This window comes from Mirounga angustirostris, unplaced genomic scaffold, assembly GCF_029215605.1.
Source record: "Mirounga angustirostris isolate CCGP_5_RB_7025 unplaced genomic scaffold, mMirAng1.0.hap1 SCAF_11, whole genome shotgun sequence".
In the NCBI taxonomy this organism is placed as follows: domain Eukaryota; kingdom Metazoa; phylum Chordata; class Mammalia; order Carnivora; family Phocidae; genus Mirounga; species Mirounga angustirostris.
In genome coordinates, this window is record NW_026991719.1 from 42,069,824 (window position 1) to 42,091,421 (window position 21,598).

Sequence of the window (21,598 nt, forward strand, 5' to 3'; positions counted from 1 at the left end):
AGAATTCAGGGTCCAGGTCCCCAGTGCTTACTAAAGAAGACCCAGTATCCGGCTGCCCACATTTACCCATCCTGCGGGCAGGAGGCTCTGGCCCTGAGCACTTGCTTGGGCCCACAGTGAAGACCTCAGGACCCAGGCTCTGGCTTGCACCCTTCCTCTGATGGGACCGCCAGCCTGCCCCACACTGCTTTCCCCGGGGACCCAGAGTTTTGCCACCAGCAATAAAATGCCCCTGCAGACAGACCCCAGGGCTCCAGCCCCTGCCCCCTCCCCGAGTGGGCCAGTGTCCCAGGTCACTGAGGAGCAGTTCCCTCCCCAGGATCCTCATAGTGGACTGGGACGTCCATCATGGTAATGGAACTCAACACATATTTGAGCAAGACCCCAGGTGAGGGGCCGGGGCAGGGGGGGCAGCCATGCATGCTCAGGGGTGGCCGGGCGGGCGGGGGCGGCCCACTAACCAGCCGTGGTCCCCCTTCCCACCCCGGCAGTGTGCTGTACATTTCCCTGCACCGATATGATCACGGCACCTTCTTTCCCATGGGGGATGAGGGCGCCAGCAGCCAGATAGGCCGGGCCACGGGCACCGGCTTCACCGTCAACGTGGCCTGGAACGGGCCCCGCGTGGGCGACGCCGACTACCTGGCTGCCTGGCATCGTCTGGTGCTCCCTATTGCCTACGAGGTACAGTACGGGATGTACGCGGCAGTGACCGCGTGGGGGACCGCGGGCCCGCACCTGTCCCGATGGGCGGCCCTAGTGAGGGCTGTGTTGGGGGCTGACTCTGCGAAGGCCTGGGCCTCTTCCTGCCTCCGCGGAGTGGCTCTGCGTGACCGCCTCCGTGCGCGTGACCGTAAGGGACCCCTGGGTGCTCGCGGGGGTCTTCGGTGGGCACGTGTGAGGCGGCCCCGCGCGGCGGCGCGTGCAAGGCGGGGGGGGGGAGTGCGTGTGTGAGGCTGCGCAGATGGGTCTTGGCCGCTACCGTGCCTCTCTCGGGTGTGCTCTCGGCGACAGCTGGTGTGTGGCTTTCTGCGTGTGGGAGGGTGTGTGGGACAGGCCTCTGTCTGCCTGTCTGCCGCGGCTGTGTGTGTCTCTGACTGGCGGGGGGGCCTGTCTGTGCTTGCCTGACTCTGCGTGAGGGGCTACAGGCGACTGCCTTCTTGGTGGGCACTGCGCGCGCGCGTGTGTGTGATCAGCACGCTGTCGGTTCAGTCCTTATGCTGCCGTCTGGCCACATACGGGTATGCGACCATTTTCTGTGTGTAGCACCGGCCTTGTCACCTTCTGTGATGGAAGTGTGCGTGCACCTCCCTTTGGCGCCGTTTATACAAAGCCCTGTGTTGTTGTGCACATATGTCCCGTGTCACCGTCTCCTGACATCTGAGTCTCTACATTGCACGTCTCGGCCTCATGTCCCCATCTGTCCGCTTCTAGAAGTGTCTCCATGTCTCTGTGTGTCACATCTCTAAGTCTCTGTTTGGTGCGTCCACGTCTCTGTTGATCTGTCTCCGTGTCTCTGTGTCTCTCCAACCCCGAGTCTGTCCTGTGTCTCCACGTCCTCCCCTTGCTGTTTTCAGGGCCCTGGTCTTGTGTCCCCCAGTCTCCCCATCTCCAGCTCTCTGACTTGCATCTGTGTGTGTCTGGGGCGCCCTCACCTGCTGGCTACCCAGGCCTCCACACTCACGCCATGTGTCTCTTCTCTCCCTGCTTCAGTTTAACCCAGAACTGGTGCTGGTCTCGGCTGGCTTTGATGCTGCACGGGGGGACCCGCTGGGGGGCTGCCAGGTGTCACCCGAGGGCTATGCACACCTCACCCACCTGCTGATGGGCCTTGCCAATGGCCGTATCATCCTGATCCTAGAGGTAACCCTCTCAGTCCCTCTTCCTACGGTGGGAGGGCGGCTTGGAAGGCTGGAAGTCCTGTCCTTCCAGCTGGCTGGCTGAGACACTTGGGGCAATTTCCTAAAACCGGCTTTGAGTGTCCCCGCCTGGGACTGTCGGCACATACTGGGCATTCAGCACAACACCGGCTTAACAGCCTTAACTGAGTGCTCAGTACGTGCCATTCGCTCTTCTGGGCACTCCGTGTATATTATTAATTCACTTACTTGACAAAGCAGCCTGTTGAGGTCGAGTCTGCTGGCCTCGTCATTTTCCTCTCTCAAGAGCAGGGAAACTGAGGCATGGCGAGGTGTGGTGATTAGCCCGAGGTCCCATGCTCAGTAATGGCAGGGCCAAGCAGCCTGGCTCCAGCGTCTAAGCTTTTTACCACTACTTGAGCCGCCTCTAGCAAGCTCTCCAGACAAAGTAAACCCACTGACCTTTTGTAAGTCACTCAGTGCCCCTGCCCCCCCCCCGTGCCTCAGTTTCCTCATCTATAAGATGGGGCTGGCTACTCGTGGAAAAGTGCCTGGCATGCGGTAAGCACTGTCTAAGTAGTTTCTTATCGCCGTGAGTCATCGTACCAGGTTGAACCCTCTCAGCCACCTTACCTGCTACCTTTCACTGCTTAGAGGATAAGCCCGGTTGCTGGCAGAGATTAATTGGCTACTCTCAGGTCCCACGGTGGGCCCAGGCCTGCTTGTGGCAGGGCAGGGGAGTGGTCGAGGACATGAACTCTTCCCTCCGGTAGCCCCGCTCCCAACCCCAGCGCTGCCTCCCACCAGTTGTTAGGGCCTCAGACACATTATCTAACCACTCCAAGCCTCAGTGTCTTTATCTGTAGAAAGAGCAGAGACTGCGGTGCCTAAAGAATGTGAGGAAAGGGGGTTCCTGTGCAGATTGAGCACATGTGGTTGTAAGGATCAGGAGAGTCGACACACACGAAATGCTCAAAAAAGGGTCTGGTGCAGCGCAAGCACTTCATGCGTACCCGCCGTTACTGATGTGATCCTCAGTGTTACTGTCGTTGCGGTAATTATTCTCTTGCACTCGACGTCATAGTTTATCCCCCTCAACAACCACCTCACACGGTGAGTACTGCCCATCTGACAGATGACACTTCCCCTCACTTGTCCTCACCCTCCAGACTTCCAGGGTCCCGAAGGGGGATTGGGAGGCAGAACCTCTTGCCTCCCAAATTCCATGAGGACCCCCCATCATACCTTTTTCTCCCCTTTTTTCTTAACAAAGGGTGGCTACAACCTGACATCCATCTCGGAGTCCATGGCTGCCTGCACCCGTTCCCTCCTTGGGGACCCACCACCACTGCTAACCCTGTCACGGCCCCCGCTGTCAGGGGCCCTGGCCTCCATCACCGAGACCATCCAAGTCCATCGCAGATACTGGCGCAGCTTGCGGGCCATGAGTGAGCAGGCGTGGGGAACGGGGGGCTGTGGGGGGCTCGGGAGAGGGCAGGGATCAGATGCAGGATAGGGGATAGCACCCACGCTCAAGGATCTCCCTCCTGTGGTTCCAGAGGTCGAAGACAAGGAGGGACCCTCCAGTTCTAAGTCGATCCCCAAGAAGCTGACCCAGCCAGCCAACCGTGGGTCAGCTGTGGGGATGACCGCACCAGATGGGAACATTCTGGATGCGGACGCAGGGAAGGCTACCTCAGCATCATCCATGGAAGTGGCCACTCCAGACCAAGCTAAGTCAGAGACTGCCGTGGTGGAGCTCAGTCAGGACCAAACCTCGGAGGCTCCCCCTGGGGAAGCCACGGCGGACCAGACACCCTCAGAGGCAGCCACAGGAGGGGCCACGCTGGACCAGACCATCGTGGAGTCTGCCACAGTTGGAGCCACGCCGGGCCAGACCACCTCAGAGGAAGCCGTGGGGGGAGCTGCGGTGATCCAAACCCCTCCAGCCTTATGTACTGACAACCAGACTCCTCCAGCCTCACCTGCGCAAGGAGCCACGGCCCAGATAGCCCCCAGTAAGCTGACTGAGAATCTCAGGACCTTGGACCTAAACAGCGAGGCTCAGGTAAGCCCCACCACACCCAGGTCGGCGGGGGGAGAAGGGGCCAGAACCCGGCCTCTCAGGTGCATCTCTTACCTCTGTGCTTCCAGGAGGCACCAGAATCTCAGATGGCAGAAGAGGAGGGGCTGCTAGGAGAGGCAGCTAGAGGTCAGGACAGGGATGATTCCGTGCTGATTCAGAGCTTTGGGGACCATGCCAACGCTGACCAGGTGAGCTCGGGTCAGGGAGGAGACTGGCGTCCTTCTCTTGCCCATGTGCGCCTCCACGTAGGAGCGTGCGGTGTGAGAACATGTGACACGGACATGGAGTCCCTAGCTGACTCCGTTTCACCCACTCCAGGTCATGTTTTATGCCGTGACACCGCTGCCCTGGTGTCCCCATTTGGTGGCAGTACGTCCCATACCTGAATCGGGCCTGGACGTGACCCAACCTTGTCAGGACTGTGGAACACTCCAGGAGAACTGGGTGTGTCTATCTTGCTATCAGGTACGTGGCAGCGGAGGGGGCTGGGGGGGGTTGGGGGGGCGGAGGTCGGCCCAGGAGCCGCCTGCACGTGGCTGCTGATCCCCACCCGATGCTCCCTCCCCCAACCTCAGGTCCACTGTGGCCGTTACGTCAGTGCCCATATGCTCCAACACCACGAAGTCTCAGGACACCCGCTGGTCCTCAGCTACGTCGACCTGTCTACCTGGTGTTACAACTGTGAGGCCTATGTCCACCACCAGGTGGGTCCTGGGCAGCCCCGAGAATGCGTGCACACACATGCCTTCTGTGCTGGGATAAGGGGAGATCGGAGAGTGCAGGAGAAGGGTTGTCGAGGGCTGGGGTGGGGCAGCCCCCTGGCTGAGGTAGAGGGGTCCTCACTCTCTCTCACCTACCCTCTTGCGCCCTCAGGCTCTCCTGGATGTGAAGAACATCGCTCACCAGAACAAGTTCGGGGAAAACATGCCCCACTCACACTAAATCCCGGAACGTGCCCCTCTTCTCCACCTTCTGAGGACCTGGATGAGGGGCAGCCTCACTCCATCCCATCCTGAAGACTCTTTTCACCTCCCCAAGGGTGCCGATTTAAGCATAAATACTTGTAAGAGGACTGTGATGATCAATTGTAAATCTCCCTCTGCCCACTGTCTGTTGGAGGGACTCCATCTTCTCTGCCCTGGAAGGAAAGGGGGGTTCAGTGGTCCCAAGAGGGGGCTGATATCACGAAGAGAGGGGAATCAACTGACAATATATAGCAGAGTTCCATTTGTAATAAAGGACAGGCTGTTACAAAACCTGGAGAGAGCCTTTTAATCTTAAGTGGGTGAAGAACCTCACACCCCTGGCCAACCCCTGGTCTGCTGAGTAATGAAGCAATGAGGGCATGGGTCTCTACCAGGTCAACCCCCTGCCCATCCAGTGTCCAAAAAACGGACTGGAAATAGGGCAAGCAGCTTGACTGGCTCGACTGTAGATTAAATGGCGGAATCCCAGAGCAAATGAGTGCCTGCCTTAGAAATAGCCTCACAGGCAGTCCCAGCTACACCCCGGGCCGAGAAGGCAAGACAGCCATCAGGAAGTGTCCTCACCAGGCCTCAGTCTCCCCATCTGTCTTTTTGTCCTGATTCGGGTGTGGGTGGTCTGGGTTTCCCATACTTAGATTTGGTGGTCATGCGTAACCTCCTAGGGGAAGGAGTGCCTGTCATTGACCAGGGATGAGGAACCAGAGGATAGTTTGGGGGTTTTATTTCTCCCACATAATGAGAATTTCTTTGGCAATTGAGAACAGTTCAAGCTGAGGTTTCTTAGGCTTTTCTTCATGGCCACCTTATGAACCCAAGATACCCACTGGGTGGGCCACCAGAGCCCCACCCAGTCAAGAAGAAGGGGCAGGGGGCTGTGGCCAACTCAGTGATCCCTCCTTTAAGGAACATTCTGGATGCCCCCCTCAACAACGTGGGCTTCCATCTCATTGGTCAGACCTGTGTCACATGGCTGCCATAGCTGCAAGGGAGTCTGGGAAATGTTTGAGCTTGACACCCATCCACTTCAAATCAGGTTCCTAGGGCCCTGACACAATAACCCTCCCCTGCAACTCTTTCCCTCCAGCAACAGGCACAATCCTCTCCCCCAAGCTGCTTTCCAAAAAGCCTGCTTGAGACCGCCCAGGCTCTGCTTGAGGCCCTCATGAGACCTACGCCAAAGTCTGGCCACTCAGGTCAAAAATGTGACACCCTCCGTAAGCCAAAAACATGAAATCACCTCCCAGAGGGAGGCAAGGTAAGGAAGAGGTGCAGCCGGGGGGACACAGGGAGGTCCCGCCGCTGGCTCGGTGCACCCCCAAGACCACCTCCTTTGCGGCCGGTTGGTTACTGGCGGGGGCGCCACCCCACACCCACCCCTCGGGAGGGGAGGGGGGCGTGCCGGCAGAGGGGCCTGGGAGCGCCGTTGCGCATGCGTTCTCCCTCTGCCCCTCCCGCCCCCCGCCTCCCCACCCCCCTACCCGTTGGGGCGGGGTGGGAACGTCTCCTCCTCTGTCAGTCCTGTCAGAGCCGCGGTGGGTTCGGGTCCGAGCACTCCCGCCTTGCCCAGGACCGAGGTGAGCCGGGCCGCCGGGCCTCCAGCCCCCGGCCCCGAGCGGGGAGGCCTTTCCGCGGTGGGCTGTGGGGGCGCGACGGAGGTGGGCTTGGAGGGGGACCCTTCCCCTACCTCCTCCCGTTCTCGCTCAGCCGCCTTAGCGGAGACAGACCTGGGCGCGGGTGTCCGCGCGCGCGGGAAGCGGGGGCTATGGGCTCGAGCCTCGGGATTGGGGCGTCCCGGCCCCCAAGAAAACCGGACGAGCTGGGCCGGCCGGGGAACGGGGGACAGCTTTAGGGGAGAACCTGTGGGTCCCCCAGCCGCACCTCCCCGGGCTGAGTCAAGGGAAGCGTGGCCCGGCGCGGGTGTCCGTTTGTAGACGCCCAGGTTCCGGTGCCTCCCTCCCCTCGACGCTCACCCCTGGATCCTGGGCGAATCCACACGCCGTGGGCCAGGTGGCTCCAGGCGGGGGTGACAGGGTCTCAGGGGCCCTTTGGGGACGCTCGTAGCTCTCGGCCCACAGCAAGTGGCTCAGTGTCCCTCGCGGAGGGGGAGACCCCCACTGCCGTCGGTCCGGTCCCCCGCGGGGCCGTTTGGCTTCCGGCGGGTAAACCGCCACGGCCACCACGCTTGCGGCGGCGGCGCTGTTCCGCGCCGACCCAGCGGCCTGGCTGCGGATGGCCCAGGCTCTCGGGGGCGCTGGGAAGAGTCGCGGGGCCGTCAGGCGGCTCCCCTGCCGCAGGCCCACGTCCCGGGAAATCATTCCTGCCGCTCTTTACCGCTCCCGGAGCCCTTTGCCAACGGGGGAGAGCCCGTCTCGCGTGGCCCCGGCCTCGGGCGCGGGCACCCTCAGATTCCCAGCTGCCCGGACCCCACACTCGAGAGTTAGCCTTCACCCCTCCCCACGCCCCACGCACCGCCTTTGGCTCTGAGAGCAAATCCTGTCAGTTCGTTCCACCTTAGAATCTGACGTCTCCATCGAAGATGGCTTTGGACCCCTGCAGCGGCCTCCTCGCTGCTTCCGCCCTCGCCCTTGCCTCTCGGTCTGTCCTCGCTGCTACATCATCTCCCTCTTTCTGTCCCCAAGGGTTCGGGGGACCCCCCCCCAGAGATCGGTCCTCAGTTTACCTCTCTTCACTGTGGCCCCCCTTCTTTCTGGGCCAGAGCATCTAATAATTATTGCCAGGAGTCTCTTTGGGCCGAGGACCTCACAGCTGCATCCCCACCTGGGACCTTCCCCGCCCCCCAACCCTGACCTCCAGATCCCAAATTCAACAGAACCCCCCACCGAGACCTCGAACCCACCATCTGCCCCCAAACTGCCATTCTCCCCGGGTTTCCAGAGAGACTCGGGGTAGCAGCCATTATGATGCATTTCCTGAGGCCACACAGGGAACCGAGGCCAGGATGTGTATTGAATAAGTTTAATGGTAATTTGCTATTAATAGCTAACACTAATTGAGCACCTGCTGTGTGCCCATCCTCTCCTAACTGCATGATAATTTACTTGCTTATCTTGTTGATGGTCTCCTTCTCACTTCCAGAATCTAATCCTCCCAAGGGCAGGGATTTTAGTCTATTTTGTTCGCTGCCACTTCCCCACCCCCACACCTCCCACCTTCCTTCCCCACACCCATCACAATACCCCGCTCGCCGGAAGACGCTGGAAATAATGCATGAAAATTAAATGATAATAAAAAGGCCTAACATTAACCAAGCATCTCCCACCTGTTTATCACCTATTGTTGCAGTATATTTTACTGATTTATCTTTGTTGTTGTCACGTTCCTTGGGGGCCGGGGCTTGTTAACTATTTTGACTATTTTCCCCAGTTGTTTGTCCTTGCCACACAGTGGGTTCTCAATAGCCGCATGCTGAATACGTAAGAAAGACTAAATTCTAATGCTAATGGCTAACCGACCTCATAATTTGCCGATTTATTTGATTTATTGTCTCCACCTTTTAGAATACAAACTCCCTGGGGACAGGAATGTTGCTCGGCCTATGATTTGCGACCGGCACAGTGCCGGGCTTGGGGCTCAACGGTGATACGATCCAAAACCAAAATCAAAACTGACCCAAATCCCCGCCCTCCCCCGGGAAGGGGGAGGGGCTGCTAATGGGCAGGAGCTCTTTTTCCCGGGTGATGAAAATGTTCTTAGATTATGGCGATGGTTGCACGACAGTGGGGAAAATGCTAAAACAAAAACAAAAACAAAAACATTGAATTGTGCACTTTTAACTAGATTAACCGTGGTATATAAATTACATCTAAATAAAGCTGCTCTTAAAATCCCCGCCTTCACGTAGAGGGAATGAGACGGACAGAGATCAAGCAACATCAAGTGTTCGGCCTACTAGAAGGTGCTTTGCACACACCTAGGCACTTAGTAAATGTTGATTCAATGACACCCAGCTGACCCCTTGCCCCCGAGTGGTCTTGCCTAACCTCCCCCCGCCCCTCCCCCTTGTCTTCTGTTCTCTTTCCCTCGCAGGGCCTGCTGTCCACATCCCTTTCCTGAGCTGTGCACCGGGGGAATGGCGCTGCCGAGAAATGCCAACATGTTTGATCTGGGCCTGGGCACGTGGAGCCTTAGCTCTGAGGAGGAGAGCCAGAGGGCTCAGGCACCCTCCAAGAGTGTCGGGAAGCAGCTGCCCGAGTACAAGGCGGTCGTGGTGGGCGCGAGTGGCGTGGGCAAGAGTGCGCTCACCATCCAGCTGAACCACCAGTGCTTCGTGGAAGACCACGACCCCACGATCCAGGATTCCTACTGGAAGGAGGTGGCCCTGGGCCATGGGGGCTGCATTCTGAACGTGCTGGACACGGCAGGGCAGGCCACTCACAGGGCCCTGCGTGACCAGTGCGTGGCGATTGGGGATGGCGTGCTGGGGGTCTTCGCCCTGGATGACCCCTCGTCTCTAGCCCAGCTGCAGCAGATGCGGGCCACCTGGGGCCCTCACCACACCCAGCCCCTCGTCCTTGTGGGCAACAAGTGTGACCTTGTGAGCACCACCGGAGATGCTCGGGCCGCTGCTGCAGCCCTTGCGAAGAGCTGGGGGGCCCCCTTCGTGGAGACCTCAGCCAAGACACGACAAGGTGTAGAGGAGGCCTTTACCCTGCTCATCCATGAGATCCAAAAGGTCCGGGAGGCCATGGCAAAGGAGGCCATGACAGGGCCGGGTGGGGATAAGGCCCGGCACCAGAAGGCCATGTGCCGCTGCGGCTGTTCTGTGGCCTGAAGATCTCGGTCAAGAAGAGTGGCCTGCCCCCAGGCTAGGGTGGTGGATCCTAGACAGGCGGCCACCTCCCCCCCCACCCCCACCCCTCACCCCAGCAACTAGCTGTGTGGGACACTGTTGGTGTACTGGGGATAGATGAATCCCTCTGTTGGGGAGATTTTCGTTTGGTGATGGGCATCATGGTAACTGGCGAGCGAAGAGATTGTATGCCAAATTAAATAAACGGTGTTCTCAGGTTTCAAAGCTGCCTCTGTGCCAAGTGTTACGTGGGTGGGAGTGAAACTGGGGAGAATGTTACTTGAGTTGTGAGAATTCTTTCATTCAAGAAATGGGGGGAGCCCGCTGTGTGCCAGGCCCTGCTTTGGGTGCAAAGGATGTAGAGGTAAACAAGACCCTTAGAATCCCTGCCCTCGCAGATGTAACATGAGGCTATGTATTAAAAGCGAGGGTAGGAATAGAGGGACAGCGAGGTCAAGGAGAGCCTTACTGAGTAGGTGACATTTGAGTAAAACCGCGCAGGGAAGTAAAGCCGGTGCGAAGGCCGGAGCATAAACCAGCTCCCGCCACAACTCGCAGTATCTTCAGGTCGGGGTGAGAATAGAGAGAGCATCCCTCCATACCGTATAACTAAATATCTAAACATTACAGATGAAGCTAACAAACGCAAACAGTGCATCCTATCTCCCTGCCTTGACAGGTACGCTTTCTTCATGACCTGGAGGCCCAAGTTTGAATTGCTCACACGCAGAGCCCCATGCCCCATGCAAGGAGGGGTGTGTTGGGAAGGCCAACCGCCCCCTCTCTTCCCACTGGTAGCCCTTACCACCGCCCCCCCGGGGGGCAGGAAGGCTCATGGGGGCCTGTGGACACCGCCGGAGGCGCAGCTCAAACCACTCAGGCCTCACAGCCACCCCTTGGTGCTCAGAAGGATGGACCCCAGGAAAATGCTGCTGCAGGCCCTGAAAGTGTCCTCAGAGCCCTGTGGGGTGGGGCCCATGCCTCCCCCAGTGAGAAGAGGGGCACAGAGTGGGGGAGGGGGGCTCTAAAGGGCCCACCCAGGGCAGGGGCCCCTCTGCCTTTGTCTAAGGGCCACCACCGCCACTCAGCCCACCAGCCCCCCCAGAAACTGCCACTTTGGACAAGCATAGAGCTGCTTCAGATCGCATTTATTGTGGGGCCAAAGGCGGGGATCTCGGGGTTCTAGGGCTGCAACTGCGGCTGACGGGGTAAGCCGCTCTCGATGTGCCGACGGGGAGCAGTCGGGGTGTTGGGGTGGGGTGGTCCTGGGCCCGAGGGTGCGCAGGACCCGGGCGGTGCTCAGGGGGGCAGGAGGCGGCGCACCGGCGCCTGGGGCGAGGGCGTCTCCAGGCGCTTCACCCGCAGCAGGGCCCCCAGCACCCCCTCAGGGGGCACCTCGGGGCCCAGATCCTGGTCGGCAGCACGGCGGAGGCGGCGCGGGGCAGCCACAGCCTCGGGGTCGGCGCTCCCCGCGAGGATTCGCCCCAACAAGTACCTGCCGGAGAGCCCGAGAGGAAGGCCGTGAGGCTGTGCCGCGCGTCCTCGCCGCTGCCCTAGGGCCCAGACGGCCCTGCAAGCCCATACCGCCCGGGGACCCGGCCGTCTCCAGCCCACTGCTTTCCCGTTGGCCCTGCCTCCCGGCGCACACACTGTGGTTTCCCTGCCTCCCACTCCTCCCCCAGCAACCGGACATCTGAGCCCCCCCTCCCGCGCCCGGGACCGGCAGTCCCGTTCCCCACTGTCTCCGCAGCCAAGCACCTCTGACCCTAACACCTAGGGTGGCGGTCCCCACTCCCTCCTAGGATCCCAGGGCCTAGGCGTTGGCAGCACGCCGTGAGGCAGGCCCCCCCCCCGCCGCCCCTCGCCCTCCTACCCGCCCCCCCGCCACAGCCCGGGGATGCAGGCGCCGCCCCCTGCCCACCCCTTGCGGGGGTACCTCAGCAGCTCCGGGTCCACATCGGGCGTCTCGTCGCCGGCGTCCTCGGCCTCTGGGCCGGTGGGACCGTCGTCGTAGACCGGGGGCCGGGGTCTGAGCGCAGCGGCGGGGACAGGGCCGGGGACGAGCTGGGCCGCGAGGGCGGCGGGGTCCAGGCGGGCGCGGAGCAGGGCGCGGGCCAGCTGCGCGGCGGGCGCGTCGGGGTCGTCCTCCAGGCCGAGCGCGGGGTCGGTGGTGCGGGGGGTGCTCCAGGCGCGCAGCAGCTGCGCCAGGACGCGCGCCTGCTGATCCTCGGCCTCCTGCGCCTCGGCCCGCGCCCGCTCCTGCCTCTCGGCCTCCAGCAGGTGCGCCAGCGCCCGCGCCAGCTCCTGCACGGCTCCCGCCGCCTCGCCCCGGGGCACTGCTCGCCGGAAGCGGCGGGGGCCGCCAGCCTCAGCCAGGGGCGACGAGGCTGCGCCCAGGCCGCGCGGCTCCTGCCGGAAGACGTGGCAGGAGGGAGATGTCAGCGTCTGTCAGGCCAGGGACCCCCCTCACCCAGGGGAGCCCCGTGGACCTCAAACACCCCCAGATGCCACCAAAGGCACCGCGGCCCCTCAAATATACCCAGACACCCCTAAGGCCACTGGAGACTCCCCCCTCCCCCCGACGATTTCCTAGTGATTCCGAATTTGCCCCAGGGCTGCCTGAGAACAGGTGTCTTTATAGGAGTGGTGATGGCGTTTATGAGAGCCATAGATTTTTCTACGTTGATGTTGCGCACTATAAGACCCATATTTGCATTTTATAGGTTCCTATTCACTTGTTTTGCCCAAAAGGTAGCAGACTGTTCCGCACCTTGCATTTCGGAATCTATGTCTAGACCAGTACTTTCAGTACATCCTTTCTCTCTCTTTTCTTTCTCCTCCCTCCCTCCGTGTCTCCCTCCCTCCCTCTTCTCTCTCTCTCTCTCTCTCTCTCTCTGTTTTCCTTTCTTTCCTCTGCGTTGAATCTCTTTTGTATGGATGTACACATTTTATTTAACCAGTCTTCGATTGATGGGCATTTACGGTGTTTCCAATCTTTTGCTATTGGTTTGTTTGTTTTTTTAAAGATTTTATTTTTTAAGTAATCTCTACACCCAATGTGGGGCTGGAACTCACAACCCCATCAAGAACCTGGCGCTCCAGGGGCACCTGGGTGGCTCAGTCGTTAAGCGCCTGCCTTCGGCTCAGGTCATGATCCCAGGGTCCTGGGATCGAGCCCTGCATCGGGCTCCCTGCTCAGCGGGGAAGGCTGCTTCTCCTTCCCCCACTCCCCCTGCTTGTGTTCCCTCTCTCGCTGTGTCTCTGTCAAATAAATAAAATCTTTAAAAAAAAAAAAAAAAAAAAAAGAACCTGGCGCTCCAGTGACTGAGCCAGCCAGGCACCCCCCCCCCAATCTTTTGCTATTCTTGTAATGTTGGGATGAATAATTTTGTTCATATATCATTTGGCATGTGTGTAAATCTTTCTGTAGAATAAATTACCCAATGATTATTTTCAATTCAGACATTTTTAAAGCAATTTCAGAAAGTTTAAAGAAAAAAAAAAAAACCGGTATCAGAAGTATGAGTAAGGAACAAAAGACCATAAAAATGACTATGAAGATTTGAAAAAGAAACACCTAGAACATCTACAAATATGTTTTAAGTGAAATTCAAAATGAAAAAGGCAAGGGGCTCCTGGCTGGCTCAGTGGGTGGAGCCTGTGACTGGATCTCTGGGTTGTGAGATCCAGCCCTGATCCAGCCCTATGTTAGATGTAGAGATTACTTAAACGTGAAATCTTTCAAAAAAAATTAAGTGGGCCAGTTAAACAGTAGATTCACTCCAGCAGAAGGAATTAATAGGATTGAAGAGAGCTTAAGAACGGATCCACAAATATTGGCACTAGCTACATGGCAGAAAGGACACTCAGAGCAGTGGGGACAGGACCGACTCCTTCAAAAACCCATGCAGGAACAACAAATGACCCAAATGTGGGAGCAATGGAAAGGAAATGATAAATAGGGGCGCCTGGGTGGCTCAGTCGTTAAGCGTCTGCCTTTGGCTCAGGTCATGATCCCAGGGTCCTGGGATCGAGTGCTCTCTCTCTCTCTGACAAATAAATAAAATACTAAAAAAAGGAAAAGATTAATAAATCTGACTACATTAAAATTAAGGATTTCTTTTTGTCCCAAGACACCATAAAAAGAATGAACAGTCAAACCGGAGCGGGAGAATATGCCCGCAACACAAACAGTCAATAAAGGGTTAGCATCCAATATACCAAAAAATGCCTGAAAAGCAAAGAGAAAAACAAACTAATATAAAAATAGGGAGAGGCTCCTGGCTGGCTCAGTCGTTAGAGGTTTGGACTCTTGTTCTCGGGGTAGTGAGTTGAGCTCCACGTGGGGTGTAGAGATTACTTAAATAAAAAATAAAAACTAGAGGGGCGCCTGGGTGGCTCGGTCGTTAAGCGTCTGCCTTGGGCTCAGGTCATGATCCCAGGGTCCTGGGATCGAGCCCCGCATCGGGCTCCCTGCTCGGCGGGAAGCCTGCTTCTCCCTCTCCCACTCCCCCTGCTTGCCTGCTTGTGTTCCCTCTCTCGCTGGGTCTCTCTGTCAAATAAATAAATATAATCTTTTAAAAATAAATAAATAAAAACTAGATTAAAAAATAGGGAAAACTAGGGCGCCTGGGTGGCTCAGATGGTTAAGCGTCTGCCTTCGGCTCAGGTCATGATCTCGGGGTCCTGGGGTCAGGTCCCGCATCGGGCTTCCTGCTCCTTGGGAGCCTGCTTCTCTCTCTGCCTCTCTCTCTCTCTGTCTCTCATGAATAAATAAATAAAATCTTTAAAAAAAAATAGGGAAAACTAATGATCAAGTATTTCACAAAAAAGGAAACAAAACGAGTTACTAAATATATGGAAAATAGTGAGCCTCATTAGCAATCAGGAAAATGCAAATTAAAGCGCCAATGAGACACTAAGCATAATATGTCCCAAAGATCGCCAGAACTCAAACCACCTAATGATGCCCAATGTTGATATGGCTGTGGGAAAAACAGAAACTCTCATACATGCCGGTAGGAATTCAATTGCCAAAATAACTTTGAAAAACAATTCGGCTTATGTCTAAAACGCCGCACAAATCCTATGACCGACTCCTGGGGTGCTACACCCCAGGGTAGCTTTTGTGTATATACTACTGGACCCGAGTTCATGAAAAAGCACATGGGGCACTGTTTGTGACATCACAGAAGTGGACCAAGGGGGAAAAAAAGCCTGGAAACCACCCAAATGTCTACAGTCCAATTCTATTGAGAATGCATGTATAAACCATGCTATACTCATATACTGATGATATACTCAGAAAATTAAATATTAGGCAGCAATAAAAATAAATGAATTATAGCCACGCACTTCAATGTGCAAATGTGGATGACGAGCGCATCTCACAACCGAGGCAGAGCCAAAAAAAAAAAAAAAAAAGCAAGTTAACGAATTCCACTGCAGGCTGCCTGAGATTACCAGACGCCCTGATGACTTCCTAGTGACCCCTAGTGACTACAAGGAGCCTGATGCCTGGTACGATTCCATTTCTACGAGGAAAGGCTAAACAACATATTGTTTAGACATACACACATATGTGAGAAGCTACAAACGAAAGTAAGGAATCAATGAACAGAAAATACAGGATAATGATTATGGAGCAGGGGGGTTGCTGTGCGCAAGGGGCCCCCAGGGGCCTCTAACTATTGGTCATGCTCTATTTCTTTTCTTTTTTTTTTTTAGATTTTTATTTATTTATTTATTTGACAGAGAGAGAGAGCGAGAGAGGGAACACAAGCAGGAGGAGTGGGAGAGGGAGAAGCAGGCTTCCCTGCTGAGCAAGCAGCCCGGTGCAGGGCTGTCATGCTCTATTTCTTAACCTGAGTGGTGGGTAAACACAAGGGTTATTTTATCATTATTCCTTACATCATACATGTATGTTAACTATAGTATGTCATATATAAACTATTTACTAATTTTTTAAGTCCCCCATCTCTGACGCAGACAGCCCTGACGAGTTGGAGGATGATGTGCTCCAGGTGCCCTGGGCGCCCACCACGCCTTAGCTCCTGGGGAATCACACACTCACCAGCAATCACAACCTCACACACACTCGCATGCACTAGCAGGCCTTGAGATGTCACATGTGCAACCCGACACTGCCACATCCCCTCGCGAGGAACTGCACACGTTCACATAGGCGGCTGCCCATGCGGTTACGATGGCCAAGCTGCCCAGATGCAAGGACACGCGCCACCCTTAAAGACACAATGCAGCACGGAGACATCATGGCTTCTCTCCCCAGAATGACACAGCTCCATAAAGGGGCAGGGAGAAGCAGCCTCGGGAACACCCATACAAAATCCTAGTCACTTAGGCCAACAGGACCAAAATGGGATGTGCGCATGAGGATGCAAAGACCACTCCCACCTAAAAAACGAAATCTCACACACACACACACACACACACACACAGACACGCCCATAGGCGAGCCATCAGCATAGGGTTCACAAACAGTCACACGGGGTCCCTGAGACGAGTCAAATGCGGGAACACCCCCAGCATCACACACGCTGCACACCCAGACCCGCAACGGCGCGTCTGGAGGGACGCTCGCAAGCGCTGGCATCAAAGGACACGCACTGACAGGGCCAGCACATTCTCACGCCCCAGTCAGCGCCTCCCGGGCAGAGACCGGTGCGCGCACCCCTGCCTTCATGCGCGCTAGTCCCGGGGACAGCGAGCGGCGGGGCGAGGCCGGGCCCGCGCCAGGGGCCAAGGGTGGGCAGGGCGTGGAGGCCAGCCGAGCCCCGCACACCCGGACAGCGAGCCCCGCACGGCCTGGGCGCGCCCGGACCACCCTGGCCGATCTCCCCCGCACGTCCGGGAGCAGGCGGGGGGCCCGCGAGGACGAGGGGAGAGCAGCCGAGCACGGACCGTGGCCCGCAGCATCCTCCCGGCCACCCCCACCCCGTGCCCGACCGGTGTCGCACCTTTACCGGCCGTGCGCAGAACGCGGGGGGCGGCCGAACTAAGCCCAACAGCAGCAGCACCAGGAGGCCGACGCCCCCGGCCCGCGGCCCGCCGAGCAGCGGCGACCACGCCATGCTGCCCCAGCGAGCCGGGCTCCGGACGGGCGGACTGGCGGGCAAATGCGCAGCGCCGCGGCGAGCGGGCAAGGCTGCGCGGCTCTGCGGCTGCGCGCGCCAGGGAACCCGGCCCTCCCCCTGCCCGCGCCCCCTCTCCGGCCCCTCTACGCAGGCGCAGCCGGGGAGCGCCCGCGGCCCCCCATCCTGCCCGTCGCCATGGAGATGCCCAAGGGGCAAGGTGGTAGCTGGAGCCTGCCGTGGCGGTTGCCATGGCAGTCGCAGGGCAGTTACCGGGGCAACAGACCTTGCTGTCCCTTAGCAGACGGGCAGGCAAAAGTGACTCAGTGGGGTGGAATGGGGATCCGGTCCCCACCTCTCCCTCCCTGGGGAGGAGACATACGACTTTGTTCACTGCATAAACAGTTCCTCGCTTCGGTGGGTGAGGATGGATACATAGATAAATAGGTTTCACCCATATATTGTTCCAGAAAGGGTTTCAAGCCACTTGAAATGACACATCAAAGGAACCAAAACTTCGGTAAAATTGGAGTATACATTGGGCAAAAAATGTTGGGAAGGGAATGTTAGTGGTTATTTCTGCGTGGGGAGATAAATAATGGTTTATCACTCTGTCCTTTACACTTCTCTCTGTTGTCTGAAAAAATGTTGCAACGAATATGTATTCCTATTAAAATCAGGTAACAGATAAAGCTATTTTCATTTAGGAATTAAAACAAAGTATGGGGGCGCCTGGGTGGCACAGTCAGTGAAGCGTCTGCTTTTGGCTCAGGTCATGATCCCGGGGTCCTGGGATCGAGCCCCGCATCGCATCGCATTGGGGTCCCTGCTCGGCAGGGAGCCTGCTTCTCCCTCTCCCGCTCCCCCTGCTTGTGCTCTCTCTGTCTCTGTCAAACAAATAAATAAAATCTTTAAAGAAATAAATTAAAAAAACAAAACAAAGTATGGTAACATGGCACAAATTAAAAGTGAAGAAAACAAAGATCCCTTTATGCTGCTGTGAGTATATCTAATCCATTGATTCTGTCTCCGTCTCTTCAGTATTAAAAACAACTTTATAATAAAAATCATTATACACATCCCTTTATGGACCTGAAGATGATGTACTCAGTGATGGTGTGATGAACACATGTTTAAGGTGGTTCCCATGATCCTTGCCTTCTGGTGTCCACAATCTTGTGTAATCCCCTCCCGTTTGAAAGTGTGCATGACCAAAGGTGACCAGATATATGTGATTACATGTCCATAATTACATCAGAAATGAGCTTGGTGGGGCGCCTGGCTGGCTCAGTTGGTTAAGCGTCTGCCTTCGGCTCAGGTCATGATCCCAGGGTCCTGGGATCGAACCCCGCATCGGGCTCCCTGCTCCTCTGGGAGCCTGCTTCTCCTTCTCCCTCTGCCTGCTGCTCCCCCTGCTTGTGCTCTCTCTCTCTCTTTCTCTGTCAAATAAATAAAATCTTAAAAAAAAAAAAAAAAGAAAGAAATGAGGTTGGACTGTTACAGGCGGGAGAGTCTGCGTTGGGTGAATGGAGGTGCTGGTTCTTGGATTCCCCATGAAAGATTTACATGAGGACCCACACTCAAAGGCAGCCAGGAGGAAGGTAGCAAGCACGAAGCAGTTTTTTTGTTGTTGTTGTTAAAGATTTTATTTACTTATTTGAGACAAAGAGAGAGAGACAGAGAAACAGCACGAGAGGGGAGAGGGTCAGAGGGAGAAGCAGGCTCCCCGCTGAGTCGGGAGCCCAATGTGGGACTCGATCCCAGGACTCCGGGATCATGACCTGAGCCGAAGGCAGTTGCTTAACCAACTGAGCCACCCAGGCGCCCGATGAAGCAGTTTATTAAGGCCAATATATACTCAAGAATAGAGAGAGGGCAGGCTCAGAGGTGGCAACTGCACCAGGTTAGGGGTGTCTTTTCTTTTTATGGTTGTATAGATTATGGGTCATAGCAGGGCGGTCTCTGACTGAGGTTGTTTCCAACCATCTAAGGGACTCCTCCTACCAGTTGGGAGTGGGAGTTTTTGGCCCTACAAGGCTCTTGCTGGAACGGTTATGGCCATCTTTCCCTACAGGGGGGTCGGGGGGCATTGAAACTGGGCACAGACTGGTGGCTGGACCCCAGGCCACCCTGGCAGTGTAATATATAATGTAAATATATTATAATGAAGCTCTAGGTTACCCTAGCCTCAGGTGGCAAGAAAGAGAGGTAGCCTCGAGGAACCGAAGGTGGCCTCCAGCTGACAGCCAGCAAGAAATCAAAGCCCCCAGTCCTTCACCTGCAAGGAACTGAATTCTGCCAATGGCCAGAGTGAGCTTGGATCTTTCCCCAGTCAGGCCTGATAGGAGACTGCAGCCCTTGTCAACACTTTCATTTCAGCTTTGTGAGACCCTAAGCAGAGATCCTAGTTAAGCCATGTCCTGACTCCTGACCCACAGAAACTGTGAGCTAATGTTGTTGGAAGTCTGTTGTTTTAAGCTGAGAAGTAACATGTCATCAACAAACTAGGAATAGAAGAGAACATCCTCAACCTGATGAAGGACAAAACCCCACAGCTAACATCATACTTAGCAGTGAAAGACTGAAAGCTTTCTCCCCAGGGATCAGGATCAAGACAAGGATGTTCCAGGGGCACCTGGCTGGCTCAGTCGGTAGAGCACCTGACTCTTGATCTCGGGGTGGTGAGTTCAAACCCCACATTCCCGGGTGTAGGGCTTACTTAAAAAAAAAAAAGATAAGGATGTTCCCTCTCACTTCTATTTCTTTTTTTTTCTTCCAAAGATTTTATTTATTTATTTGACAGAGAGAGAGACAGTGAGAGAGGGAATCCAAGCAGAGGGAGTGGGAGAGGGAGAAGCAGGCTTCGCGTGGAGCAGGGAGCCTGATCCGGGGCTCGATCCCAGGACCCTGGGATCACGACCCGAGCCGAAGGCAGACGCTTAACCGACTGAGCCACCCAGGCAGGCGCCCCTCTCTCACTTCTATTTGACATTGTACTGAAGGTTCTAGCCAGGGCACTTAGCCAAGAAAAAAAGACATCCACAGTGGAAAGGCAGAAATGAAATTATTTCTATTTGCAAATGACGTGACTTTATACGTGGATAATCTTAAGGAATCTACAACAAAACCATTTGAATTAATAGATGAGGTTACAGGATATAAGATCAATATTATAAAACTCAATTGTGCTTCTACACACGAGCAATGAACTATCCAAAAATGAAAGAAAACAATTCCATTTGCATTACCATCAAAAAGAATAAAAACACTTAGAAACAAAGTTAACAAAGTAAGTGCAAGACTGTACCCTGAAAACCACAAAAACCATCTAACATAAGCTCAAATCCATAATCACTTACTTCCAACATCCGTTTCTCAAATATTCCATGGTTCCCCATGATGTATAGTCTCCCTCATTGCAGCAAGCTAATAAACCCAATTTGGTTCCTGATGGTCTTTGACTGATGGGCATTAACACAAATGGAGGAGGTTTCACTGAGATTCGGCAGAAACCCTCACTGCCCTACTCTGTGACCTTCAACTCAGTAATAGTGCACATATCTGAAAGCCCTCTCTTGGCTTGTTGAGTCAACTCCCTGCCCATGCTTGGCTTGGGGGTAAGTTCACAGTGACTTGAATATAGACATTTCAATGAGGTCCTCTGCATTGGATTTGTTTTGTTTGTTTTCCTAGGAGTAAGGATGCCCCGGACTTTGGTTATCTAATCGGATACACATTGTTACTTGGTAAAATTATTTTCTAGCTTTCAACCACCTGTTCCTGTGGTCTGTCCAATTTATATGTGAAACATATGAGTTATATTTAGTTACATTTATATTTAGTATAATTATATTTAGTTGAGTGTTACTTCACAACAAAAGGAAAGTCTATAGGAAGAGAAAGAGCATAACCCTGACATTTATTCTTAAGCTGACCCTGGGGGCTGAAGAGTCTTGGTATCCAAGGCTTGTTTGTCCAAAGGATGCGGGTCTGAGAAAACCATTAGAAACCATTAGAAAATCTTACGTGGAAGCAGTCTCAAATAGATATTTGTACAAACGTGTTCATAGCAGCGTTATTCACGCAGGTAAACATGGAAGCCACCCAAGTGTTCATTGGTGGTTGAATGGGTAAGCAAAATGTGATATATACCTACAATGGAATATTATTCAGCCTTTAAGGAAGGAAATTCTGACACATGCTACAACATGGATGAACACCGAGGACATTATGCTAAGTGAGATAAGCCAGTCCCCAAAAGAGGAATGAATACTGAAGGAGTCCACTTACATGAGATACTTAGAAGAATCAAAATCATAGAGACAGAAAGTAGAATGGTGGGTTACCAGGGGCAGGGGGTGGGGGGCGGATAGGGAGTTAGTGTTTAATGAGTACAGAGTTTCAGGGTTTTTAAAAGATTTTATCTATTTATTTGAGAGAGAGAGAACACGATCAAGCACGAGTGGGGGGTGGGGGTGGGGCAGAGGGAGAAGCAGACTCCCCGCTGAGCAGGAAGCCTGTTGGCCGGGCTCGATCCCAGGACCCTGGGATCATGACCTGAGCCGAAGGCAGACGCTTAACAGACTGAGCCACCCAGGCGCCCCTGGAGTTTCAGTTTTATAAGATGAAGAGTTACGCAGATGGATGGTGATGATAGTTGCACAATATTATGAATGTATTTAATACTACTGAAATGTACACTTACAATGGTAAAGATGGTAAATTTTATGTGTATTTCACCGCAATAAAACAAACAAAACTTACAT

General features: G+C 55.1%; 3 protein-coding genes across 10 annotated transcripts in view; 2 read left to right on the forward strand and 1 right to left on the reverse strand.

Moving 5' to 3' along the window:
• The window catches only part of HDAC6 (histone deacetylase 6), a 19,919-nt gene extending 14,703 nt beyond the window's left edge, over positions 1-5,216 (forward strand). For 4 of the 8 annotated variants that reach the window (XM_045877431.3, XM_045877414.3, XM_045877438.3 and 1 more), the window contains exons 21-29: positions 320-388; positions 492-684; positions 1,714-1,863; positions 3,133-3,307; positions 3,419-3,927; positions 4,014-4,133; positions 4,264-4,410; positions 4,521-4,649; positions 4,819-5,215. In XM_045877431.3, the coding sequence (XP_045733387.1) occupies positions 320-388; positions 492-684; positions 1,714-1,863; positions 3,133-3,307; positions 3,419-3,927; positions 4,014-4,133; positions 4,264-4,410; positions 4,521-4,649; positions 4,819-4,887 (1,561 nt within the window). In that variant the 3' untranslated portion in view covers positions 4,888-5,215. Of the gene's footprint in view, positions 1-319; positions 389-491; positions 685-1,713; positions 1,864-3,132; positions 3,308-3,418; positions 3,928-4,013; positions 4,134-4,263; positions 4,411-4,520; positions 4,650-4,818 lie in introns of all 8 variants that reach the window. The other 4 variants (XM_054507886.2, XM_064574021.1, XM_064574023.1 and 1 more) reach the window with 2 other exon arrangements.
• A 2,877-nt stretch (positions 5,217-8,093) lies between these two features.
• Positions 8,094-9,928, forward strand: ERAS (ES cell expressed Ras). Its single transcript, XM_045873524.2, has one exon. It carries the CDS (start codon positions 9,022-9,024, stop codon positions 9,721-9,723), a length of 702 nt encoding a protein of 233 aa, XP_045729480.1. The 5' UTR covers positions 8,094-9,021; the 3' UTR covers positions 9,724-9,928.
• A 944-nt stretch (positions 9,929-10,872) lies between these two features.
• On the reverse strand, positions 10,873-16,893 carry PCSK1N (proprotein convertase subtilisin/kexin type 1 inhibitor). Its single transcript, XM_045891281.3, has 3 exons — positions 16,719-16,893; positions 11,678-12,150; positions 10,873-11,236 (listed from the first exon to the last, which is right to left on the reverse strand). The coding sequence occupies exons 1-3, from the start codon at positions 16,830-16,832 to the stop codon at positions 11,041-11,043; spliced, it is 783 nt and encodes a 260-aa protein (XP_045747237.1). The 5' UTR covers positions 16,833-16,893; the 3' UTR covers positions 10,873-11,040.
• Positions 16,894-21,598: the final 4,705 nt, after the last annotated feature.